This window comes from Vanrija pseudolonga, chromosome 1, assembly GCF_020906515.1.
Source record: "Vanrija pseudolonga chromosome 1, complete sequence".
In the NCBI taxonomy this organism is placed as follows: domain Eukaryota; kingdom Fungi; phylum Basidiomycota; class Tremellomycetes; order Trichosporonales; family Trichosporonaceae; genus Vanrija; species Vanrija pseudolonga.
Window position 1 is genome coordinate 1,405,336 of NC_085849.1, and position 20,199 is coordinate 1,425,534.

General features: G+C 56.4%; 5 protein-coding genes across 9 annotated transcripts; 3 read left to right on the forward strand and 2 right to left on the reverse strand.

The window, feature by feature from the left end:
- Positions 1-461: 461 nt before the first annotated feature.
- On the forward strand, positions 462-10,118 carry LIG4 (DNA ligase 4; the record flags this gene model as incomplete). Its single annotated transcript, XM_062766993.1, has 42 exons — positions 462-669; positions 708-778; positions 820-991; positions 1,030-1,039; positions 1,075-1,142; positions 1,179-1,224; positions 1,265-1,418; positions 1,465-1,591; positions 1,641-1,726; positions 1,765-1,879; positions 1,918-2,023; positions 2,144-2,243; positions 2,909-3,043; positions 3,084-3,220; positions 3,263-3,348; positions 3,387-3,523; positions 3,560-3,767; positions 3,805-3,883; positions 3,920-4,005; positions 4,042-4,077; positions 4,118-4,316; positions 4,362-4,467; positions 4,506-4,527; positions 4,565-4,664; positions 4,700-4,759; positions 4,799-4,887; positions 4,937-4,961; positions 4,999-5,042; positions 5,084-5,205; positions 5,253-5,323; positions 5,362-5,477; positions 5,516-5,644; positions 5,682-5,784; positions 5,831-6,302; positions 6,342-6,392; positions 6,432-6,526; positions 6,567-6,704; positions 6,755-6,831; positions 6,878-9,291; positions 9,329-9,891; positions 9,940-10,014; positions 10,055-10,118. The coding sequence occupies 39 exons, from the start codon at positions 462-464 to the stop codon at positions 6,892-6,894; spliced, it is 4,203 nt and encodes a 1,400-aa protein (XP_062622977.1). The 3' UTR covers positions 6,895-9,291; positions 9,329-9,891; positions 9,940-10,014; positions 10,055-10,118.
- FOXJ1 (Forkhead box protein J1) lies at positions 7,177-9,358 on the reverse strand (the record flags this gene model as incomplete). Its single annotated transcript, XM_062766994.1, has 2 exons — positions 7,177-9,291; positions 9,329-9,358. 2 exons carry the CDS (start codon positions 9,356-9,358, stop codon positions 7,177-7,179), a joined length of 2,145 nt encoding a protein of 714 aa, XP_062622978.1.
- A 1,692-nt stretch (positions 10,119-11,810) lies between the features above and the next one.
- ASNSD1_0 (Asparagine synthetase domain-containing protein 1) lies at positions 11,811-13,388 on the forward strand (the record flags this gene model as incomplete). The annotated part of the gene is made up of 7 exons (XM_062766995.1): positions 11,811-12,295; positions 12,353-12,374; positions 12,430-12,642; positions 12,691-12,926; positions 12,960-13,034; positions 13,075-13,285; positions 13,326-13,388. The coding sequence occupies 7 exons, from the start codon at positions 11,811-11,813 to the stop codon at positions 13,386-13,388; spliced, it is 1,305 nt and encodes a 434-aa protein (XP_062622979.1).
- Positions 13,389-13,438: 50 nt separating this feature from the next.
- Positions 13,439-14,088, forward strand: ASNSD1_1 (Asparagine synthetase domain-containing protein 1; the record flags this gene model as incomplete). Its single annotated transcript, XM_062766996.1, has 4 exons — positions 13,439-13,447; positions 13,487-13,608; positions 13,646-13,715; positions 13,753-14,088. 4 exons carry the CDS (start codon positions 13,439-13,441, stop codon positions 14,086-14,088), a joined length of 537 nt encoding a protein of 178 aa, XP_062622980.1.
- DDB_G0288717_3 lies at positions 13,995-19,950 on the reverse strand (the record flags this gene model as incomplete). 5 transcript variants are annotated; one of them, XM_062766997.1, is made up of 23 exons in its annotated part: positions 13,995-15,091; positions 15,141-15,260; positions 15,312-15,456; positions 15,509-15,622; positions 15,657-15,708; positions 15,755-15,806; positions 15,853-16,006; positions 16,055-16,074; positions 16,125-16,251; positions 16,314-16,424; positions 16,477-16,622; positions 16,684-16,698; positions 16,905-17,003; positions 17,055-17,140; positions 17,186-17,261; positions 17,313-17,496; positions 17,535-17,884; positions 17,920-18,069; positions 18,116-18,252; positions 18,291-18,653; positions 18,708-18,787; positions 18,825-19,524; positions 19,578-19,950. In XM_062766997.1, 10 exons carry the CDS (start codon positions 19,674-19,676, stop codon positions 17,102-17,104), a joined length of 2,178 nt encoding a protein of 725 aa, XP_062622984.1. The 5 variants fall into 5 exon arrangements, with proteins under 5 accessions (XP_062622984.1, XP_062622985.1, XP_062622983.1 ...); XM_062766998.1 differs by having other exon boundaries at positions 16,684-17,140; XM_062766999.1 differs by lacking the exons at positions 16,477-16,622; positions 16,905-17,003; positions 17,055-17,140 and having other exon boundaries at positions 16,684-16,740.
- Positions 19,951-20,199: the final 249 nt, after the last annotated feature.

Here is a 20,199-nt window from a genome sequence, read left to right on the forward strand (position 1 = left end):
AGCAGAGTTACAGCCCTTTGGCTCGGCAGCGCGAGGCAGTCGACCGTTGGCGCCAACGGTCGTTACGCCAGAAACTTGCCCCGTACCAACGGCACTGAAGCCTCGCCGCTGGCCCAAAGGTCAAAGTCATCATTAGATCGATGTGGCGTCGCCCCCTGCGTGCTGCAGCATCCATCCATCCTTGGACCTCCGAAGGGATACTGAACCGCAGCAAGTGCTTGCGGCATGGGTGATCGGAGTGATATCAAGTCGTGTCCTCGTTTCGGCATCTCGCTTGCGGGCATTACTGGACGGGGCCCCACGCAATGACGGTCAGACGGGTGCCTGTCGGTTCACACCAAGAATCCGGCACTCACGGCGACGTTGTTGCATGTGGTGCACTGTGCGTGAATGTGTTGTCGTATCTCACACCTCACCTCAGCTTACGGACCCGTCGAGTGCCCAAGGCAGAGAGACGCACCATGGTCTCAAGCGTTCGGTCATCCACAGACTCGGGGGTGACGCGGCGCGCCTCAGCAATTTCTCAGCGCCGCCCGAGCCCAGTCCCTCACCAAAGAGGACCTCCCGAAGGGCATGGGCGACAGGAACCCACCCCGCTGCCTGTTGCAGCGCTGACGGCCCTCTGCCTGTCGCGAGCTAGCGAGGCCTTCATGTTCGCCGTCATCTTTCGTGAGTCGTAGGCGCGTGCACCGGCTTAGCGCGCCAAGCCTACATCAACGAAATGATGCACGACTTCGGGGTGCCTCAGGAATCAGTCGGCCTCTGGTCAGCAGCAGCGGTGCGTGAGTTCGCATACAGCTGGGTCCTGACAAGCCCTAGGAATCTGCCCTCATGATTACCGAGGCGGTCACTGCTCCGATGTACGCGCCTCTGGCCGATCGATACGGCAGGCGCGCAGTGTTTGTTCCGCTCGTGGCTCTGTGGGCGGTCTTCGCCCTGGCTTTTGGGTTTGTGAGGAGTGCATTCTCTGCTGTTCTGCTACGAGCTTGCTGTAAGTGGTCTTCTTCGTCATGTTGCTAATGGGCTCAGTGGGGCTTCTGTACGTTTCTCACGACGCCGAATGCGCTGATGCAGTGCCGGCGTGGGTGTCATCTCTCGCACCATTATCGGCGAGCTGTGCGACAAGAGCAACCGTATTCAATGTAAGCGGGATTGCGAGAGGCTCTGCTGATACCGAGGCTTTGCTCTGTTCTCACCCTCGTTCACCATCGGAGTGACCGTTGCGTAGGTCAGATCTTCTGAACCACGCTGCTAACACTGCAAGCCCCATCATCGGCGGCTTCCTGTCACGACCAGTACCTAGGCTCCTGCCAGAATCCTTTACTCTCTTCGTTACGTACCCTTATCTTTTGCCCGCTATCGCTGCGAGTGCAACAGGAGTGGCAGCAGCATGGGCCTCCTCCGTTTCTCTCCCCGAGGTCGGTACTTTGTCCCTTGTCCCTTGTGCAATCGTTAACGTCACAGACACTGCCTCCGTCCTTGAGGGAGGCTCGAAGCTCAGTCGCCTCGGCAAGTGAGGGACGGAAGTTGGGAGGACTGGAGACCTTGGTCAAAAACAGGTCTTTCCAGAATGTGCTCCTTGTGTACGGGCGTAGGTCATCACCTTCAATATGCGACCCAGACAGCTGACGGCTCCCCAGTCGCGAACATCATCATGTTCTCTTGGGAGGCTATCTACCCGCTGTTCGCGTTTACCGACAAGAACCTGGGCGGTCTCCAGCTTTCCGTGAGGCTATACTCTTCACCGGTGCTAACAACCGCTAGACGCAGACCATCGGTCTTCTGCTCGCCTTGGGCGCGGCATTGTCCATCGTCCTGACCATCTTCTTGTTCCCCGTCCTGCACCGGGTTGTGCCAGAGAACGCATACTTGACATTCTGTGCGTCAAGCGCTCACCTGGCTGCTGACGTTCACCAGGCCTTGTCCAGTATCCAATCGCTGTCCTGCTTTTCCCCGCAGCATGGGCCGCTAATAGGGATTACCCTGTTGCTGGTCGCCTGAGTGGAACGGCATGGGCGATTCTGTTCGTCCAACTAACTCTGCGTCGAGTCGGCGACTTTGCCCCGACCCTACTCGACACGATAGTCCTTGACACTATACCTGACAGCTCGCTGTTGGCTCTAGCAAACTCTCTGACATTCAGTACTGCGGCTATCACCCGCTCTGTTGGTGTCTTTGTGGTATCGTCATTCTTCTCCATCTCCACAACTGCCAAGTCGCCTTACTCGTTAAAGCGACAGCTGGTTTGGATCGTCTTTGTGGCCTTGTGTTTGCCATCGCTTTGGTTTGCACGCCGTGTCGTCGTCGGAGCCAAGCCCCAGGTTAATGATGAGGAGCAGCATGAGTTGCTTGGAGTTGACGAGTCGGCGATTGACGACGACAACTAGATGGTTGGAAACGATACTTAGTAGATAACGAGTCACGTGATGCACATGATGACATCAACCGCAGTCAGCGGGATGCTTGCAGGCTTCCGCGCCCCGAGCTGCACAAACATCCACTTTGCCATCTCCTTCCTCTCTTCATCCCTCCCTCCCATCATGCCCTCGTCAGCAAGGTATTATCGAGGGCATCAACAGCAAAACCGATACGCGCAAGGTTCAGCAAAGCAGGAAGACGAGCCATCATCTTCTCAGCTGCCGCCGCCCACTCAATTAGCACCCCCTTCTGCCATCGATCGACCACCAGGATGTATAAACCGCTACCCTTCCCCGCAATTCGCTCTGCTCTGTGCCCTAATGGACAGGCTGCGCAATGAAAATGCTACAAAGCGGCGAGAGTCTCTCGAGAGGTTCATGCATCAATGGCGAGTCAAGGTCGGCAATGACTTCTATCCCCTCATTCGTTTGTTGCTGCCAGACGTGGGTGTCCCTTCCCGTTTGTGGAGAGCAGAGCTGAACAGAGTCAGCGGGACCGCGAGCGACCAGTATACAATCTCAAAGAGGCATTAATGGCGCGATGCTACATCGAGGTGCTCGGCCTCGACAAACACAGTGAGGCGGCCCAGAGGCTGATCAAGTGGAAGCAGCCAGTGGAAGGACAGGTGAGTTCCGGCCCACCGTATCATGCTAACATGCTCGTAGCGAGAAGGATTCTCGGGTGACTTTGCGCGGGTCTGCTACCAGGAGATTCAGGCTCGCTCAGTTGTTGAAGAGGGGAAACTCAGCATCGACGACGTCAATGACCTGCTCGATGAGCTGGCCAAGGGTCGAATGAAGCAGTGAGCCTTTCAGCGCTGGCCCTGGACTGAGATTTGCACCAGACACGAATACGTGCCGATTCTTCGTCGGATCAATGAGCAGTGCACACCAACCCAGCAAGAATGGATCATCCGCATCATTCTGAAGGGTGAGTGGTCGCTTTGTTGGAACACCTGCTGATCTTAGATCTCCGGATATCTTTCAAAGAGAAAGGTGTTCTTGGCGCGTTTCACCCAGACGCCATGGCCCTCTTCAACGTGTGCTCTGACCTCAAGCGCGTGTGCTGGACCCTCTACGAACCGGAGATCCGACTGGAGAAGAACGTGAGGTGCTGCACCGACTGGATCTAACCACTGCAGCAAACGAGCATCGAATTGTTCCGGTGCTTCTTGCCTCAACTCTGCCATCGTTCACCCTCTTCGTCACTAGACGCTTCAGCCAAACTCGTTGGCGCTCCTGCAAAGGAGTTCATCATGGAGGAGAAGCTGGATGGGGAACGAATTCAGCTCCACATGCGCGGAAATGGGGCAGAGTGGTTTTACTGCTCACGCAAAGCGAAAGATTACAGTGAGGAATGGGCTGCTGGTACGATCTCACCACATAGCCTACCTCTACGGAGCCCATGTGGGAGAGGGGAGCCTCACGCAACACATCTCAGGGGCCTTCCAAGATGGTGTTAGAAAGTGAGTAGACCAGGCAATGCTTCCTAACTCGTCCAGTATCATTCTTGACGGAGAGATGATGGTGTGGGACCCCGTTTTGGACAAGTACCTCGCATTCGGAAGCCTCAAGACGGCTGCTCTTGGTATGAGGGAACCTCGGCAGCTGCTGACGTTTCCAGACGCTGTCGCCGATGAAACAACGCCTCGGCCATGCTGTAGGTGTGTGGATTCAACGTAGCTGACAATTGTGTACAGTCAAAATCTTTGACATTCTCTATCTGAATGACAAGTGCCTTACCGGTTTCCGGCTTTCTGAACGCAAGCGCCTTCTCAAGTCTGGCAGGGTATTCAAAGGCCTCGACAACTTCCGCGGTCGTCTGGAGTTTGTGGATGAGCGGGTGGGGCAGAACGGGAAGGACATCCGCGCCATGCTGGAAAGCGTTCTTGAATCCAAGTAGGTCCTCTTCTTTGGAACCATATCCGTCTGACCCACTCCCAGGGGCGAAGGAATCGTGGTGAAGCGAATAGATAGCACCTATCAAACCAACTCTCGCGGAGCCGACTGGGTCAAGGTGAAGCCTGAGTATGCGGACCAGATGGGCGAGGTGAGTGCTCAATTACCGAGCGATGTCTAACGGCGTAGAATCTTGATCTCATGGTGCTAGGTTCGTCATGGTTGCGGACAACCACTAACAGACGTAGGCGGCTGGTGGGGACAAGGTGGCCGAACAGGCAAGATATCCAGCCTTCTTTGCGGGTTGCGCGTTCCACAGGACGACGAAGGAACAGGCGATACGCCAGCGTAAGTGTGCGCTTTGGCGTCTCTGACCACAGCAGATTCGTTACGTTTGCCAAGGTTGGCTCTGGAATGAGTTATGAGGACTACGACTGGATCAAGTTTGTGCATCTCTTCGACCCGTGACTCACACTGTCCAGGAATCACCACAAGGATGACTGGCGCCCATTTGAACGCAACAACCCACTCCCGTGGCTCACATTGGGGGCAGTTGGGATTGACGATAAGCGTGGGTTAGCTAGACGGTGTTTGGAGCATGTCGCTAACTGATGGGGTAGCTGATGTCTACATCAATCCAGAGAAGTGAGGCATGAAAGCGTGCCTACTACTAACGAACCAGATCATTCGTCATCGAAGTCAAGGCCTCGGAGATCACTTTGGCCGGTACGTGTCAGCTCCCATGAGTGACCGTCGCTGATCAACAGCTGGCAATTATGGTGCGGGCTACACTCTTAGGTTCCCTCGGTGCCGCTTCATTCATTGGGACCGAAGTAGCCGCGAACATCCGAGCAGCGACGAGCATCGCGATCGTGACATGTGGAACTGCGTAAGCTCAGCTGAATACATTTCAATCAGTCGACTCACAACTTCCAGCTCAGCCTCGATGAATTCACAGCCCTGCTGAATGGACCACAGAAGCGCTACGTTGACGACGAGGCAGGCTCGTGAGTGAGAGATCGATGGCGTGTTCCTAACCGAGCAGGACGAGGAAAAAGCGGAAAACCACCACGAGCCGCAAGGTTGAACTCTTCGAGAGTTTCCGTGGCCAGAAGATTGTGGACACTGCGGAGAGCCATATCTTCAGTGGTATCACCTTTTGTTCGTTCTGAGAGCACATAGACGCTAACGATTGAAAGATATCCCAAAGGATTCTGCAGATCACACCAAGCAAGAACTTGAAGCCATTGTCTGTAAACATGGGGGCGACTTCACTCAGGCGCAACTGGCAGATAACTCGGCAAGGGTGATTTCGAGCGACGATAAGAGTCAGTCACATTGTCCTGCCAGCTGCTGATAACTCAGGCCCCCGAGTGAAAGCGCAAATCCGGAAGGGAAACAGCATCGTGAAGCCTCAGTGGATCTTCGAGTCCATCAAACGGAAGAAGCCACTGCCCCTCATTAAAGAGTATGTTTGCTCACAGCACCTCCGGCTCTCTAACGGCCACCCTTAGTTTGCTCGTATTTGCATCGGAAGTGGACAAGGATACTCGTTACTACAACAAGAGCTTGGAAGAGCTGGACGAGACAACGTTGATTCGCGACCGTACAGGGCTGATCCTGCCAAACGATCAGCTTTCAGGCAACGCGAACGCACTCGCTTCGGATGGCTCCCAACTCTCTGATACGGTAGCAGGATCAGAGCTTGACCCCGTTTCCAATCCGACGCCGTCTGCTGCGAACACCGAGCTGGAGCTAGACTGGGGACTCGGTGCCTCTCAGACGACTGCACAGCTTCACGGTGACGGCCACCTTGACTCTGATAGTGAAGACGAAACCGAGGACGATAGTGGCAACCAAGAATCAGCCGACGAAGGTGATGACGGCGATGCCTCACCGTCGCCGCCGCGGACCGACTCTGCGACTCTTCCAAGCACAGACAAGGCTCTCTTCCCCCTTCTTGAACCAGGCAAACCGCCACCTGATGTGGGTCGTCAGAGAAAATGACATGTTGACATATTGCAGTATCAGCCGATGGGGGAAACACTCCAGGTAGACACGTATGACGACGATCTGGTAGGTCTCCCACCCAAGCGTCATGCTGAACCTGATTAGATCTTCTCGCACCTGGTCTTTTATCTGGACACTGCGGATAATGCCGCAGCGAATGGGTTGACCTCGTCCACGCCGAATCCTGCCTCCGTCGAGCGGTGAGTCGTGACCGTGTCATAAGCTAAGACATCGACGCAGACTACTACACGCTGAGCGTCTACTGAAGGAGAATGGCGGCCGCATTACTGGCGACGTACTTGACCCCAAACTCACCCACATTGTCATGGATGACGATGATTCTGGGCGCTATGTGGAACTCGTCCGCAAGACTTCTCGGTAGGTGGACAGACCCGGAGACCTTGAATCATACTGACTCGTTTTCCCAGTCCCAAGCATAAGCACATCGTCCTCCCATCTTGGGTTACCGAGAGTGTGGATGAGGAGACACTGATGAATGAAGACGGTGAGCAGGCCAAGTGGAGAGAGGCGAGGAGCTAACACAGCTGCAGGACACAAGCCAAGTTGAGGCCATCAGGCCATATTCTGCATTGTGCGATTGACAGGGTTGCATTGGATTCTGTGATGTATGGGTGCAGGTATCGGATAGACAACACGGCGAATAGTGGCAAAGTCATGAGGGAGTCGTCACGGCAGAGATGTGCCGGAAGTTGTATGAGATGGTGGGAGTATACTGTTGCTACAACGAGATCAGACCTAGGGCCAGCTTAGGGCTATATGAACAAGGAGGGGGCAGGCGACACAGTCATGGAACAAAAGAGGAGCGCGGGGCGGGAATTGTCCATTGGCTTCAAGCCACAGTCATCTTGCGCCGCTTCGCGATGGGCGAGTCGCCGCAGTCACTCAGCGAGTAGTGAGTTGGGCTTGTTGGTGGGACGTTTGGAGAGCGCGGAGTGCGGGTTGGGGACTCGGCCGCGTTCATGCGATCAAGAACACCGCTTATCTCCCATAAGGGGGTAGAGAGATGAGCAGACGCCGATGGTGGGGGCCGAGCTGGGCTGCCGTACGTGAGAGGCGTCTTGTGAATCATGCCTGGGGTGCGCAGACCTCCGAGTCGCGGCGTGCGATCCGCAGCAGCAGAAGATCTTGTGACAGGAGTCTTGGGAGGACCGCGGTCGGCGGCATGTGGCACAAGCGAATGCACGATGCTGTCATCGTCCCGAACCAGATGGTCTGACTTGAGAACAGATGGTTTCAAGTCGAAGGCCGCGTCCAGCTTGCCTGGGGAGGTGGGTGTGGTCTGGGCCAAGTCATCGTGCGTCCACGCTTGCTGAAGGGCGCTGGGGTGGTGGTGCGAGGTTCTGGTGATCGTCGGCGGCATTGGTGACGACGTCGGCGACGAAGAAGTCTGGACAAGCGCCGGGGTCTTGAGGGCACTGGATCCGAACTGTGCCGAACCCGAGAGTTGAGTTGTTCGAGACGTTGCACGGGACGGAGTGATGAACATGTCGGCATCGTCATGAAGGAACGAGCTTGTGGCGGATTGTTGCTCGTGGATGGGCGAGAGGGGCTCTGGACGGGCAAGCCGTACCCGCTTAGGGCCGCTTGTGAAGACATTCTCGTCATCATCATCCCGAAGGCCCCTCTTGTCGCCGTAGTCGAGCGGGGGTCGCATAGCATCTCCACCGAAGCGAGGTGGTGGTGGCATGTTAGCGTGAGAGAGGGGGCCCATCTTTGGCTTGGAGAGCTCTCCAAACTGAAGAGGTGGGAGGGGTCGATCGCCTTCTGATGTCTCCATCGGAACGAAGTCGCCATCGTCCTCAAAGTCGAACGACGAGGGGTGCAGGCTTGGGGGCCGAGGTGGAGACGACGGAGGTGGAGGCGGCATCATCCGAGGCTGTGGAGGAATGGCGTGGTGGTGTGGAGGAGGAGGGGGAAGGGAAACGGCCATCTGTGGGGGATGGGAAGGACCATGGTGTGAGCCGGGGTGGTGGTCGGACAACATGAATGGTGGTGGTCTGGAAAGTTCAGGCGTCTTGTGGCCCTCATCCTTGGCAACCAACTTTGCCCTTCCCTTCTTCCCCTTCTTGGCGACATATTCACGTCCTTCTGCCTCTGCCTTCTCCCGCGCGCGTTGCTCCAGCTGCCTCTCGTGACGAGTCTGACGGCAGACTGCGTGGTGGGGATGAGAGGACGGAAAGTTCTTGATAAACTTGTCCTCAGATGGCCAGTGTACCTTCTCGTTCTCGTCGATGATCCAGATGCCACCCTTGCCTGGGGGGTGCTTTTCTGTCCTCGGAATGGTGACAAAAATCTTGTGAATCGAGAGGTTATGACGAACCGAATTGCGCCATTGGTCGACGGATTTGAAGTACGGGTAGGCTGTTTCCACGTAGCGATAGATGTGCTCGAGAGACAGACCCCCAGCGGCAGATCGTAGAATGGCTTGTCCGATGATGCAAGCAAAGGACTGCGAAGGCCTCTCCAGGGAGCGTACTCCAGGGGGAATGCCCTCTACACCTGGGTCCTCTGCAACCTTGGCAAACTTGGCGCTCGTTCGGCCAACGGCTGCTGGTAGGGGCTTTGGAGGAGCAGTTGGGCGTTGAGGCCGCGTGGAAATGGCAGTGACCTTCTTTGGAGGCATCATGGACCTGCCCGAGCCCTCACCCTGCGACGATTCGAACGCAGGGACGCGGTCTCGAACGCGCTTGGTAGGCGAGTCGTTCTCATCGTCGCTTGTTTCGATCATGACGCTATGCCTGGACGGACGATCAACCGAGCTGTCCGCCTCCGTGCTGGACGACGCCGAAGAGGACGACAGCATGGTTGGCTTGTAGGTGTGGGCATTGGTGGGGGTAGTATGCGAGTCGTTCGAGTTGGGAGTGGCAAAGGGTTGTGGTTGCGGGGGAGCAGGTCCTAGGGCACGGGCCGGGGAGATTCCTTGCAACATGTCTGGGTACGAAGGCTGTCGAGGTTAGTTAGACCGATAACCTCCGACTTACTTCATGGATGTTGAAGTCATAACTGGGCATGTGATGGCCATTCGTCGGCGCGTCCATCACAACCCCCGAGCCGCCCATCGAAGGAGTGGGCACAGCGCCGCCAAACACGTCGCCCCCTAACATGTGTGGGCTGTCGGAGCGCGTCGTCTGCGCTGATGACGGGCGCTGCATATTGGGGACGAACTGATGATAGCTTTGACGGTGCTGGTGATGAGGGCGGGGATGGTGCTGCCCTTGAGGGGGGACCATTGCCGAGTACTGGAGCAGCTCTGGGGTAGGGCCATGTCCCATCATTGCAGGTGAGTGCCCTGGTGGCATTCCCGATGGACCGGGAGATACGAGGGGCACCTGCCCTCCAACATCAGGTGAAACCATCATTGTCGGCATGGCTGGATCAAACTGGCTTGCCATGCCACCGGGGTGCATTGATGGAGAGACAGATCCGTCTTGAGTGTATCCTGATGGACCTGAAGGTCCATAGGAGTGTGAATGCATGAAGGACGCGTCGAGAAGCAAGTCGGACGATTTCTGGATTTGTGGAGTACGACAAAACCTGAAGACTCGTAGGCGTTAGCGATTCATTGTTGCCTCTGATCGTCGCGTACTCACAGATGCCCGCACTCACGGGGAGTAAAGCGAGGGTATCTGCGCGAGCTTTACGCGTGCCGTGGCCACTGGGCGATGTGCTGGTTGGTGAGACGGTGTCCAAAGAATGATCACACTCACACTTCGGCACAGAATTCAACACGGCGCTCACGCTTACGCTCTCCTTCCACCTAATGAAGAGAGGAGGGCTGAAGATGTGATATCGCGAGCGGTTTCGTAACAGTGACGCAGCCTTTGTCGGTCGCACGTCGTTGAGTCGAAAAAGCTGTTGACGAGGGTGTGAGGTTTCCGTCTCGACGCGTCGAGGGACCAGTATCCGGTAGCGGGGAGGCAAGAGTCGCGCAGCGCAAGACGGGTGCAAGAAGGTGAGGGCAAGGGCGATCAAGAGACAAAAATCATTCGGTCGGACGACGCGTCTCTTTGCTCGAACAGGTGTCTGGTGGCAAGACGGAGAGTGAAGGGTCGCGCGCGGCCGAGTCTGTCAAGTCGACGAGGGTGTTGTTGGAGGGGGCAGCGAGGAGGTTGGAGAGAGGTGAGTGATGGAAATTGGATGATGACGGAAGGGTGAAGGGGCAAATGTAGTGTAGGATGGGTTGTGGGTTAAAGGTCAATGATGATGTAGAGGGGGGGAGTGGAATGATGGATGCAAAGGCAACGAGGAGAGAGAAAGAAGGCGTTGCGGGGTGGGGGGGGGGGGTGAGGTGAGGATTGCTGGGTGCTGGCTGGGTGGGTGTCTGTCGCCGGGTACGCGCGCATGCAGGGCGGGCGGCGGCGGCGGGGCAGACGAGACAAGGGGGGGGGGGTGGGGTGGGTGGTGCAAAATGCGTGCGACGGGCACGAGAAAGTGAGGGGAGGGGATGGGATGGACGCGTCCTGTTCTTTCCTCTTTGGGAGAAATCACTCAGGGCTATTGTTCAGGAAAACACAAAGGCAAATCCAGACCGCGGGGGACGCGCGCGCAAAGCACACCGCGCACTGCACTACCCTCACCCACTCACCCCACTCACTGTACTCACTCCCCACCTAAAGCCAAAAAAAAAGGTGTCATAGGGGGCGGCGCAGTGGTGCGCTGCCTAATACCGAATGATCGACCTAGCGTGGCACTCTGGCGAGACAGGGGCGCATCACCCAGGGAACACACCCAATCCCTGGCAACAACGCCCCGTCACGACGACCGACCACGGCCATCACGGCGGCGGCGGCGGCCAAACCTTTCTCAGTGGGCGTGCATTGCGGCAAGGCAGCGAGGGTACATCACAGGGAACTGGACAAGACTGACCATTCAGCACTGTCCGTCACTCTGACGCGACCCAGCATCGCTCTCACCGACCAGGGCGTTCGCTCCAGGGTCTGTGGGACAGGGAGAGCCATCCAGGGTGACAATCAGCTTGCAAGATTGAACAAAGTAGACGAGCTAGAGGCTCAATTCGCTGGATTTCACTTTGAATCAATGACCTGACGCTCCACAAGTACCGACGCGTCTCACTTGGGAACGCGCCCTCGTCTACGCGACCGTGAACGCGACGCACGACGACAACCGCGTTCATCCCGGTTCCTGTCCAGTCCAGACGGAGGAGACAGACCCAGAACACAGTGGGGGCGACAAACCAACTCTGCAGTGGCGTAGTCATCCCAACCTTCCATTAATCGTTGAACACGCCCGGCAGGCATTCGTCAGTGTCACGAGCAGCAACCGAGCTGGCCGCTGCCCGTTTGCACCAGCCCGAGGCCGAGCGAGTTTGAAACAAGCATCATTATGACATGCCATAATCGACATGGCCAATCCATTATGCTAGCTAACGAGCATACCCTAGCTTGTCATATTGCCGGGCTGCATACTTCCATCCATGGGTTGTGAAACGGTTCACCAGCCAGGATGGTCGGCCAAACCGTCATAGGTGGAGGTCGATTCCAGCTTTTCGTTGCATTTATGACGTTTCCACATTTCAGCCAACGACCTCCGCAGTTCATTGATACCCTCCCACACCGCGGCGCCATGTGCGGGCTCACTCTCACAATATCTAGTCTGGCACAATCAGCTGAGCCAAGCAACGCCGCTCTTGTTCGTTCACTGCACGCTGCCAACAGTGCACGAGGTCCAAACAGTCAAGGGCTGTATACGAGGCGCTTGGATACCCCGGCCGGCGACGTTTTGGTATCCCTCTCCGCCAGCGTGCTCGGCCTGCGCGGAGAAGGCGTGACGGCTCAGCCTCTGGTTGGCAAGCGAGGAGTTCTGGGTTGGAACGGTCAAGTGTTCGACGGTCTTGACATTGGCCCCCGTGATAACGACACACGAGCGATCTTTGAGAAGCTGGAAGCCGGCGAGTCACCAGCAGAGGTGCTGCAAGAGATCGAAGGCCCGTGCGTGTGATCAGCGACGCACCCAGTATGCATGCTCCAGTGCTGACACCTACTTAGCTTCGCTTTCATTTACCTCAGCGTTAGTCATTAACTCGATACTACGAGCGCCCTCACTGACTGTCCGTCGGTTGCAGTTCGAAACCAATGTCGTACACTTTGCGCTCGACCCACTGTCCCGCCGCTCTCTTCTTATCCACGTTCCTGAACCGGGATCCTCGTGCCAGACCTTGATCCTAACCTCCTCTCGAAGCGCTGAGGGTCGTCGTCAAGGTGTGCCAATGAGGGCACTTAACGGCGGCGAGGGAGGATCGGTGGACCTGTCCAAGCTGTCACGGGGCGACTGTGTGGTAAGTTGGAGGTCGCCGTATCTGTCTTTCTGCTAACGAGCTCTCTAGGGCATCGATTTTGAGCAGGCAGTTCACCTTGTTTCCCAACCGGTGCGTACGACCTGTCTGGACTGGGAGAGCGTGCGGCTCACCAAACAGCATCGTGTCGCGACCGTGAATACAAGCGAGGCCCCGTCAACCAGTCTCGGCGCGGAGCCTGCCTTGGCCGAGTGCAATACCTTCGTCAAGAACTTGTTGGGCAGCGTCCGACGACGCGTAGAGAACATCCCTCCACCCCTACCAGGGTAAGGCGCCACCATCACTATCCAGCTAACAAGTACAAGTACCGCAAGAGTCGCGCTGCTTTTCTCGGGCGGAGTTGATTGCACCTTGCTCGCCTCTCTGGTCCATCAGTGAGATACACCGCTGACAGAGTAACTGACATCTCCTTAGATGCGTCCCTATCGATGAACCCATTGAGCTCATCAACGTTGCCTTCGAGGGGCCACAGAAGGAGGTTCATCGATCTGCCCGACAGCAGCCTCCAAAGATCGCTACGTACAATGTCCCCGACCGTGTGTCTGGGCGCGAGGCTGTAATGGAGCTGCAAGCCTCCTGCCCAGGTCGACACTTTCAGTTTGTCGAGGTGAATGTCACAATCGAGGTCAGTTCAGTATCGCCTCGGTCCTCTGCTGACTCCGCAGGAAAGCCGTAGCCATAGGCAATCGATCGTGGATGTCATGTACCCGAGCAACACTGGTGTGTAGTTAGGGCGAAGAGTTTGAGACACGTAAAAGCTGACAAATATCGCACAGAAATGGACATTGTGCGTGCCCAGAAGCAACCGACATCCTAACACTTGCAGTCGTTGGCGTACCCGCTCTATTTTGCATCGAGGGGGCACGGCATCATCAAACAATCAGACGGCACCGAGACGCTGCACGTCGTCACCTCAAAGGTCTACATATCTGGCCTCGGCGCCGACGAGTAAGCCATGGGGTTAGCCCACTGCTCACCAAATTAGACAGCTTGGCGGCTACTCTCGCCACCGACGAGCCTTCGAACGCGCTGCTTGGACCGGCCTTCATGAAGAGGTATGAGTCCGCTACAAGAGCTTTGTTGACACCACAGATCCAGATGGATCTTGATCGCATCCCCCTCCGTAACCTCTCCCGAGATGATCGTGTCATCTCGTCCCACGCCCGAGACGCCAGGTATCCTTACCTTGACCTTGGGTTCATCAAGTATGTCTCATCGTTGCCCATGTGGCAAAAGTGCAACTTCGCCCTCGGACCTGGACACGGTGACAAGCTCCTTATTCGGCTTGCGGCGGAACAGTGTGGCCTGTCCCTCACCAGTCACCGCGTCAAGCGAGCAATGCAGTTTGGTACCAAGAGTGCCAAGCTGCAGGAGTCACGACCCCGAGGCTTCAATGCCGGAGCACAGGTTATCCAGGAAGGGACATAACTGGGCATCGAGTGCCATTCATTGATATCATATAATGTATGTACAGTACTTGCATTGGGTTTTGCATCATGCGAAATGGTGAACACAGGAGGGCCACGGGGGTCGACTACCCCACCATCCCGAAGTCGAGAGGTGCCAGCATGCGGCCGAAGCGGACATCACTGGTGCCTGGAGCTTGAAACGAGACGCTACCACCCGCCGTTATAGGCAGGGGATTAGTCTCGGGCAGTTCGTCGAAGCGACGACTGTTGGTGGCCATGGAGTTTGATGAGATATTGAGTGAAGCAGGCGAGTATTGTTGCTGCTGGGGAGGAGCAGCCGCGGGCGTCTTGAACTGGGGAGTCTGAGAGACTGGGCTTCGGGTCTTTGGGGTCTTCGGGGCCTTCGGGGCCTTCGAGACCTTCGAGACCTTCACCTTCGGGACCTTTGAAGCCTTCGGGGCTTTGGAGGCCTTCGAGACCTTTGGGGCCTTCGGGTTCTTCTGAGTCTGCTTCGAACTCTTGCTGGGAGGCTTGGAGGTCTTCGGCTCCTCGTCAACCTCTTTTGGGGCAGAGGCCTTCTTCGGCGACGCAGAAGTGCGACCCTCGCCGACTTTACGCTGCCGCCCACTCGTCAAGGGGTTCGTATTCCCTTGCGCCTTAGAACCGGGTGTAGTCTTCCGGCTCTTCGACGTCTTGGGATTCGTAGTAGCCTTCTGGGTCGTTGGAGTCTTTGTAGTCGCCGTGGCTTTGGGGTTCCGTGGCAACTGTGGAGCAGGTGTCGCCTTCGGACCGTGCGAGGTAAGGGGACGGCGGTCGCTCTTCGTCATGGTGGGGCTCGTCTCGACCTCGAGTGACGCGTCGGTGGCAGAAGGAGGAGATTCGTCCAAACCGCCACTGCTCTCAAAACATCTGGGTTCGTCTGTGGGGTACGAGTGGTGGATAAACGGGAGGCTGGTATGCGTCTCTGGGTAAAAACTCGGTCGATTGCCGTCGTGTGGCGGTTCAGTCTCATGGTCTTCTTCCTGTTCCGCAAGTCAGGTTTGGATTATTGCACGAGAATTCCACACGTACCAACGGAGTCCAGTCCTTGATCCGTTCCCCACGCCTCCCCACAATCGTCTTTTCAATCGCTGCCACAAATGCTGCACTGAATCTCGTGGCGGAAGGGTGGATGGTAATGTTTTCGGTATCCTGCCAAACTGTCAGTTTCACTGGCCACTTCAATTGGGAAGCGAAACATACCCAGGTCACCATGCGTTGACCAGCATCGGCTTTCTGAATCGCTTCGCTCTGACTGTGTAAAGCCATCCCTTTCTCCTCATCGAAATGGAAGGCTGTAGCTTCAAGGGGAAGGTACTGTGCCGCGGAGGACACGAGCAAGGACACGCTGGAGTTGTTAATAATGGCGCTTCCGTTATTGAGCGCGACACCATGCTCACTCGTGATCACCGGTCGAAAAATGTCCTCCGACGAACGACACCGGCACCTCGTCCATATTGTGAGTCCTCATAAAGAGGCTCCCGTCAGTGGCATAAAAGTTGGGAGCACGATAGCTGCAGATCAGACTCATTTCTCTCAGTTACTCACTCCGTCGGTGTGTCGTCGGTGTATTGAAGTCGGATGTCGACATAACGTTGGCCTGGAACAGGTGAGTAGAGGCGCTAATCTTGTACGCCAGGACTCACGTGGAAGCGCGGGAAGCTCAGATATCTTTTTGTTAAGAGTTGTCAGGAATTCCTAGTTGCTATTCAGCTCACATGAACTCGTCAGGGGCCAGCCTTACGATCATTGTCATCTGTAGATCAGCTGCACTAGCTGGAGCCGTCCCAGTGATCGAGGACTCGAGCGAGGTAGTAGTTGAGAACTGCGACATTGAAATGTCGGGTGAACCCGTCTCATCACAATATGAGAAGTCGAAAGTATAGGCCTCGATGACGCTGGAAGTGAGATGCGTGAGCCCAGAGACACCGAACCGCCCAACTAACTTGTCGCGATCATTAGGGTCCTGTGAGCCCATGAGCGTCCCTCCTTGAAGCCATCAGACTTGGGACCCACCAGGAGGATGACAAAACTCAGCTTCTTCAAGTACCGGCTTGCAATCGCATGGTAAATCCCACCAGCGGGGGTTTTCCCATCGTCCGAAGGCCCCGTTAGGTGAGCTGCGAGGGCATCGACTTCAAGGCTGTTCAGGAGCGGGACGTCAAGTTAGTCTGGATACACAGCGTCATTCAGTCACACTCGTACCATTCCCCTTCTTTGAACGTTTTCACACCCATGACGATCTTCGGATTGCCATGTTCATCATAATCAGCCTTCACTTGGTGGTCCTGAAAGACTTCATCCGGAAGGATATTCCTGGGAGTAAGGAGTGAGCTCCACCGTCGGAAAGGAGAAGGCAGAAGCAGACCTGTGAAACGTGATTGCTCCGAATGAGAATTGAAGGAGCCTCTTGATAAAATGCCTTTTGACTTTAGGGGTGACTCTAGTTGTAGGAAGGGCAACTCGGCTGCTATTTGTCGGCGCAGTGGTCTGGAGTTTGGTGGTGGGTCGTGTCTTGGGGCGTCAGTCAGGCGTATGGGCCGGGTGTCGTGAATGGCGTGAGAGGACAACTCACGCGGAAAGCTTGCATCTTGATCGTCGTGTGAGCGGAGTGACGTCGCGAATGAGTATGCTGAGAAGGGCGTGGGTTTGGGAGACGGAGGATTGGAAGGTTACGACACGGGGATGAGGAAGAGTGAGAGTTGAAGGAAGTTAGATGATCGTCGACGCGGAGGAAGGTACTGCACAAATCCAACAGCACGACTCCGTGCACCGGTCGCTGACTCACCTGCTCACTCAGTGGTGGGGAATGAGGGAAGGCAAGCCGAGCAAGGTAGATTTCTCCTTTCTCCCCTCACTTGTCGAGTGGCAAAGTTGGTGCCAAAGCGCGATGGCCTTGTCGTTTAACAGTCTAAGAGGTGATCCATACTTCTGAGCATCACCCACTTCAAAACAACACTGGGGTACAAGCATAAACAAACAATGCTGGCGGTCTACACAACTGAATCACTTCTAAATGTCTCCCCCGCGAACTGCCGTGGTTAGGAGCGTGTCCAACAAGAGAGCTTCCAACTTACGGCTTCCTTCGCCTCGTCACAGTGGCTACCGCCAGATTCACCATCAATCTGGTGGCAGATGAAGAGAGCATCGGCACTTTGTTGGTTGTGAGTGAAGGTTTCCCAGCGACAGAGCGAGCCGACTTACGCATCACCCAACACTGCCGCCCCCGCGCGAATAGCCAGGAAGGGGACTCCACCACACAAGATGGCAGCCACTGGTGCGTACCCGGGGTTGCCCAGAGAATGCGCCATGTAGAGATAGCCGGCGGTAGCTGTGAACAGCCCCGTTGCCGTCGAGCACAACGTCAACAGAAGCTTGATCAAAGTATCTGGTGGGTTAGAAAGTGCTATTTAGATCCGAACCTACAGTCGAGAAGTTTTCCAGCATTTTTGCGGCTAGCGAGGCCAACTGCACGCCGTGCACTTGGCCAGAAGGCATCGCCTGTGATGCCGACGTAGACAAGGGCATAACCATTAAGTTGATCCAGAACACTTGCTGTGATGTTGAAGAATGGCGTAAGGTGTGACAGGAATGAGAGGGCCGACGGCAAGACCTTGGAGCGAGGCGAGGTGATGCGCTTGAGCTCGGCCGCCATTCGGCCTACGAGCCTGACAGATGCCACAATGAGAGAGCCAAGGCAGACGCTCCCTAAGGATGTCCCTGTCGCTCGATGAACTGCGGCGGTCGTGACTTCCAATGGGTCGAGTCCATTTTGACTGCCTGTCAGATGGATTCGCACTGTGAAACTCACCGATGGAAGTACCACTCGCCGATAACGGCCGCGACAGCGACGCGTCCTACCCCTCGGATTACCCCCCACGACCACACCCAAACGACAGTGACAATGAAAATGAGCCAGCCAGCATAAGGGCGGATTTGGAAAACATAGGTGTTCTCGCGGCTAAACAGTCAGCACGACCTGAGACCCTCAGACGCAGAGTACGTACGGGTGGCGCCAGTAGCCAATCATTGCGAGGCGAACCAGCAAGGTCAGGAATGGGATTGAAGTGACGGCAAACACAGCAAGCAGGAGTGGGGTCAGAAGCAGTAATGGAGGGTGCGTGAGGAGGAGATGGGTAGAGAGCTGCGCGTCAGTTACTTGAAAAAACGATGGCAGCTCACCTCGACGACGGTCACGGTGCGTTCCAGCTTTCGGCGCCGCAGCCATAGCAATCGCGCGAACCAAGCCGAGAGTAGCCAGAGGACAACCGCTCCGAGCTGCAAGCCTCTCGTTGCCCACCAACGGTCTGCCTGATCGGCGTCTCCGACGGATTCAAAGCTTGCACCCAAGGCCCACCAGCCGCAAACAAACAGCGCAAATGGGACACTGATTGATGTAGCCAGTAGGACTGGACGGACCGTCTTCTTCAAGAGGAAGAGGAAGACCGGAGGCAAGATCAGCGTTGGAATGACCAGTAGCAACAGGATTGGGAGAAGGGGAATGATTGAGGGCGCCCTTCGGTGGTTTGGCGACTCGGATGGCGGCTGCATCGTGTCAGTAACAAGGACGCGGCGGGCTGGGGGTGCGATCAGGCTTACATCTGTCGAACCCCAAACAAACATCAGCCCGATGACGATGGCCAAGAGACTCGTGAGCCAGAGCGCCAAGAACCCCGAATCTAGGCCGTCAGTAACCCATCTAACTCAGTAGCTCACCTTTGTACTTCCTCAAGCCCTCACGCTCCCAATGTCCAAAACGGCCGTGGTACACTTGGAGGCGCACAGGCACCCTGGTGGTCATTTGTGTGATCTCATCAGGGCCGAGGAGAGGCTCCTCGAGGGTGGACCCCGTTCCGCCTTGAAAGGGATCGTCCGCGATGCGGGGCTTGCCACGCGACTGTCCCATCACCCCCATCCCACCGGCGTCGCTATCGTCGGATTCTGTCCCTTTCTCGCTCTCGGTCGCTTCACTGGATGATGACGACGGGAACACGCTCTGGTAGGCTAGCCATCCCTTGTTGGTCCTCGACTTTCGCGAATTGTCGGAAGGGCCAACCAGTGACCGCCGAACTGCAGCCACCTGATCGAGGTCGTCTTCCAGTTCGCCTTCGCTATCCGATGATGGGCCGTACGGGTCTGGGACGGGGCGGCGAGAATACGTGGGCGGCTGCCGCGGTCCCGGCCGCTCGTCCGTTTCGGATCGATCAAACAACAGGCCGATACCAGTTGTCTGGCTGTCTGCGATGTCTGCAATCGATGGGATTCCATCTATGCCTGGTCCAGGGAACGGTGGCGTCGGAGGTGGCGACACTGAGCGAGAGGACCCAGCCAGCCGTGGCTGAGATCGAGATGCGCTGGGCGAAGGCAAGAACGGGTCATCATGGGATGGTGATCCAGGTGATGACGCGCGGAAGATCTTCCATCAAGTGTCAGAGAGCAATTGCATTGGAGCTGGGGCCTGCAACTCACCTGGCTGCCAGACAACGGTTGTTGATTGGCATGACGGCTGTTTGAGAGGAACTTGCTGGCGTACGCCGAGAAGGAGGCGGGTGTTGATGACTCGGCCATGCTTGGTTGGCGGGTGCGGTGTCGCGCAAGGAGGTCCTATCTGGCGTTGTTGAGGTCGTCTGTTGTTGGTGCGGTTGTAGTGCACTGCCTGTATTGGGTGGTGCAAGGGATGTATATCACAAAGTCGTTCGACCAGCTGCAACGACGACAGCGGGAGGCTAGGATCGGAATGAGATGTCTTGAGGTGTGTTGTGAGATGGTGTTGAGTGAGACGCGACGAGTCGAGTTGATGGCACCGCACACCCGAGTTGAGTTGATTGCGGACGGTTCGGTCGCGGGGGGCTTGGTTGCGCACAACGGAGTGCGCAGAGTGAGTGATTGAGCATGTGGGTGGCGCGAGTCACACCCACGGACGGCCACCACACACCTACGCAACCACCCAGGCTGCTTCACAACATGCATACGTAAACAACGGCTGCTGGTGGGCGGGGTGGGTGGCGATCGACACCCTCTCAATGACGACAGACGGCTCCGATATGAGCGGAAGCAATTCTGGTTCGAATATAGGACCGCGGGGACTGCA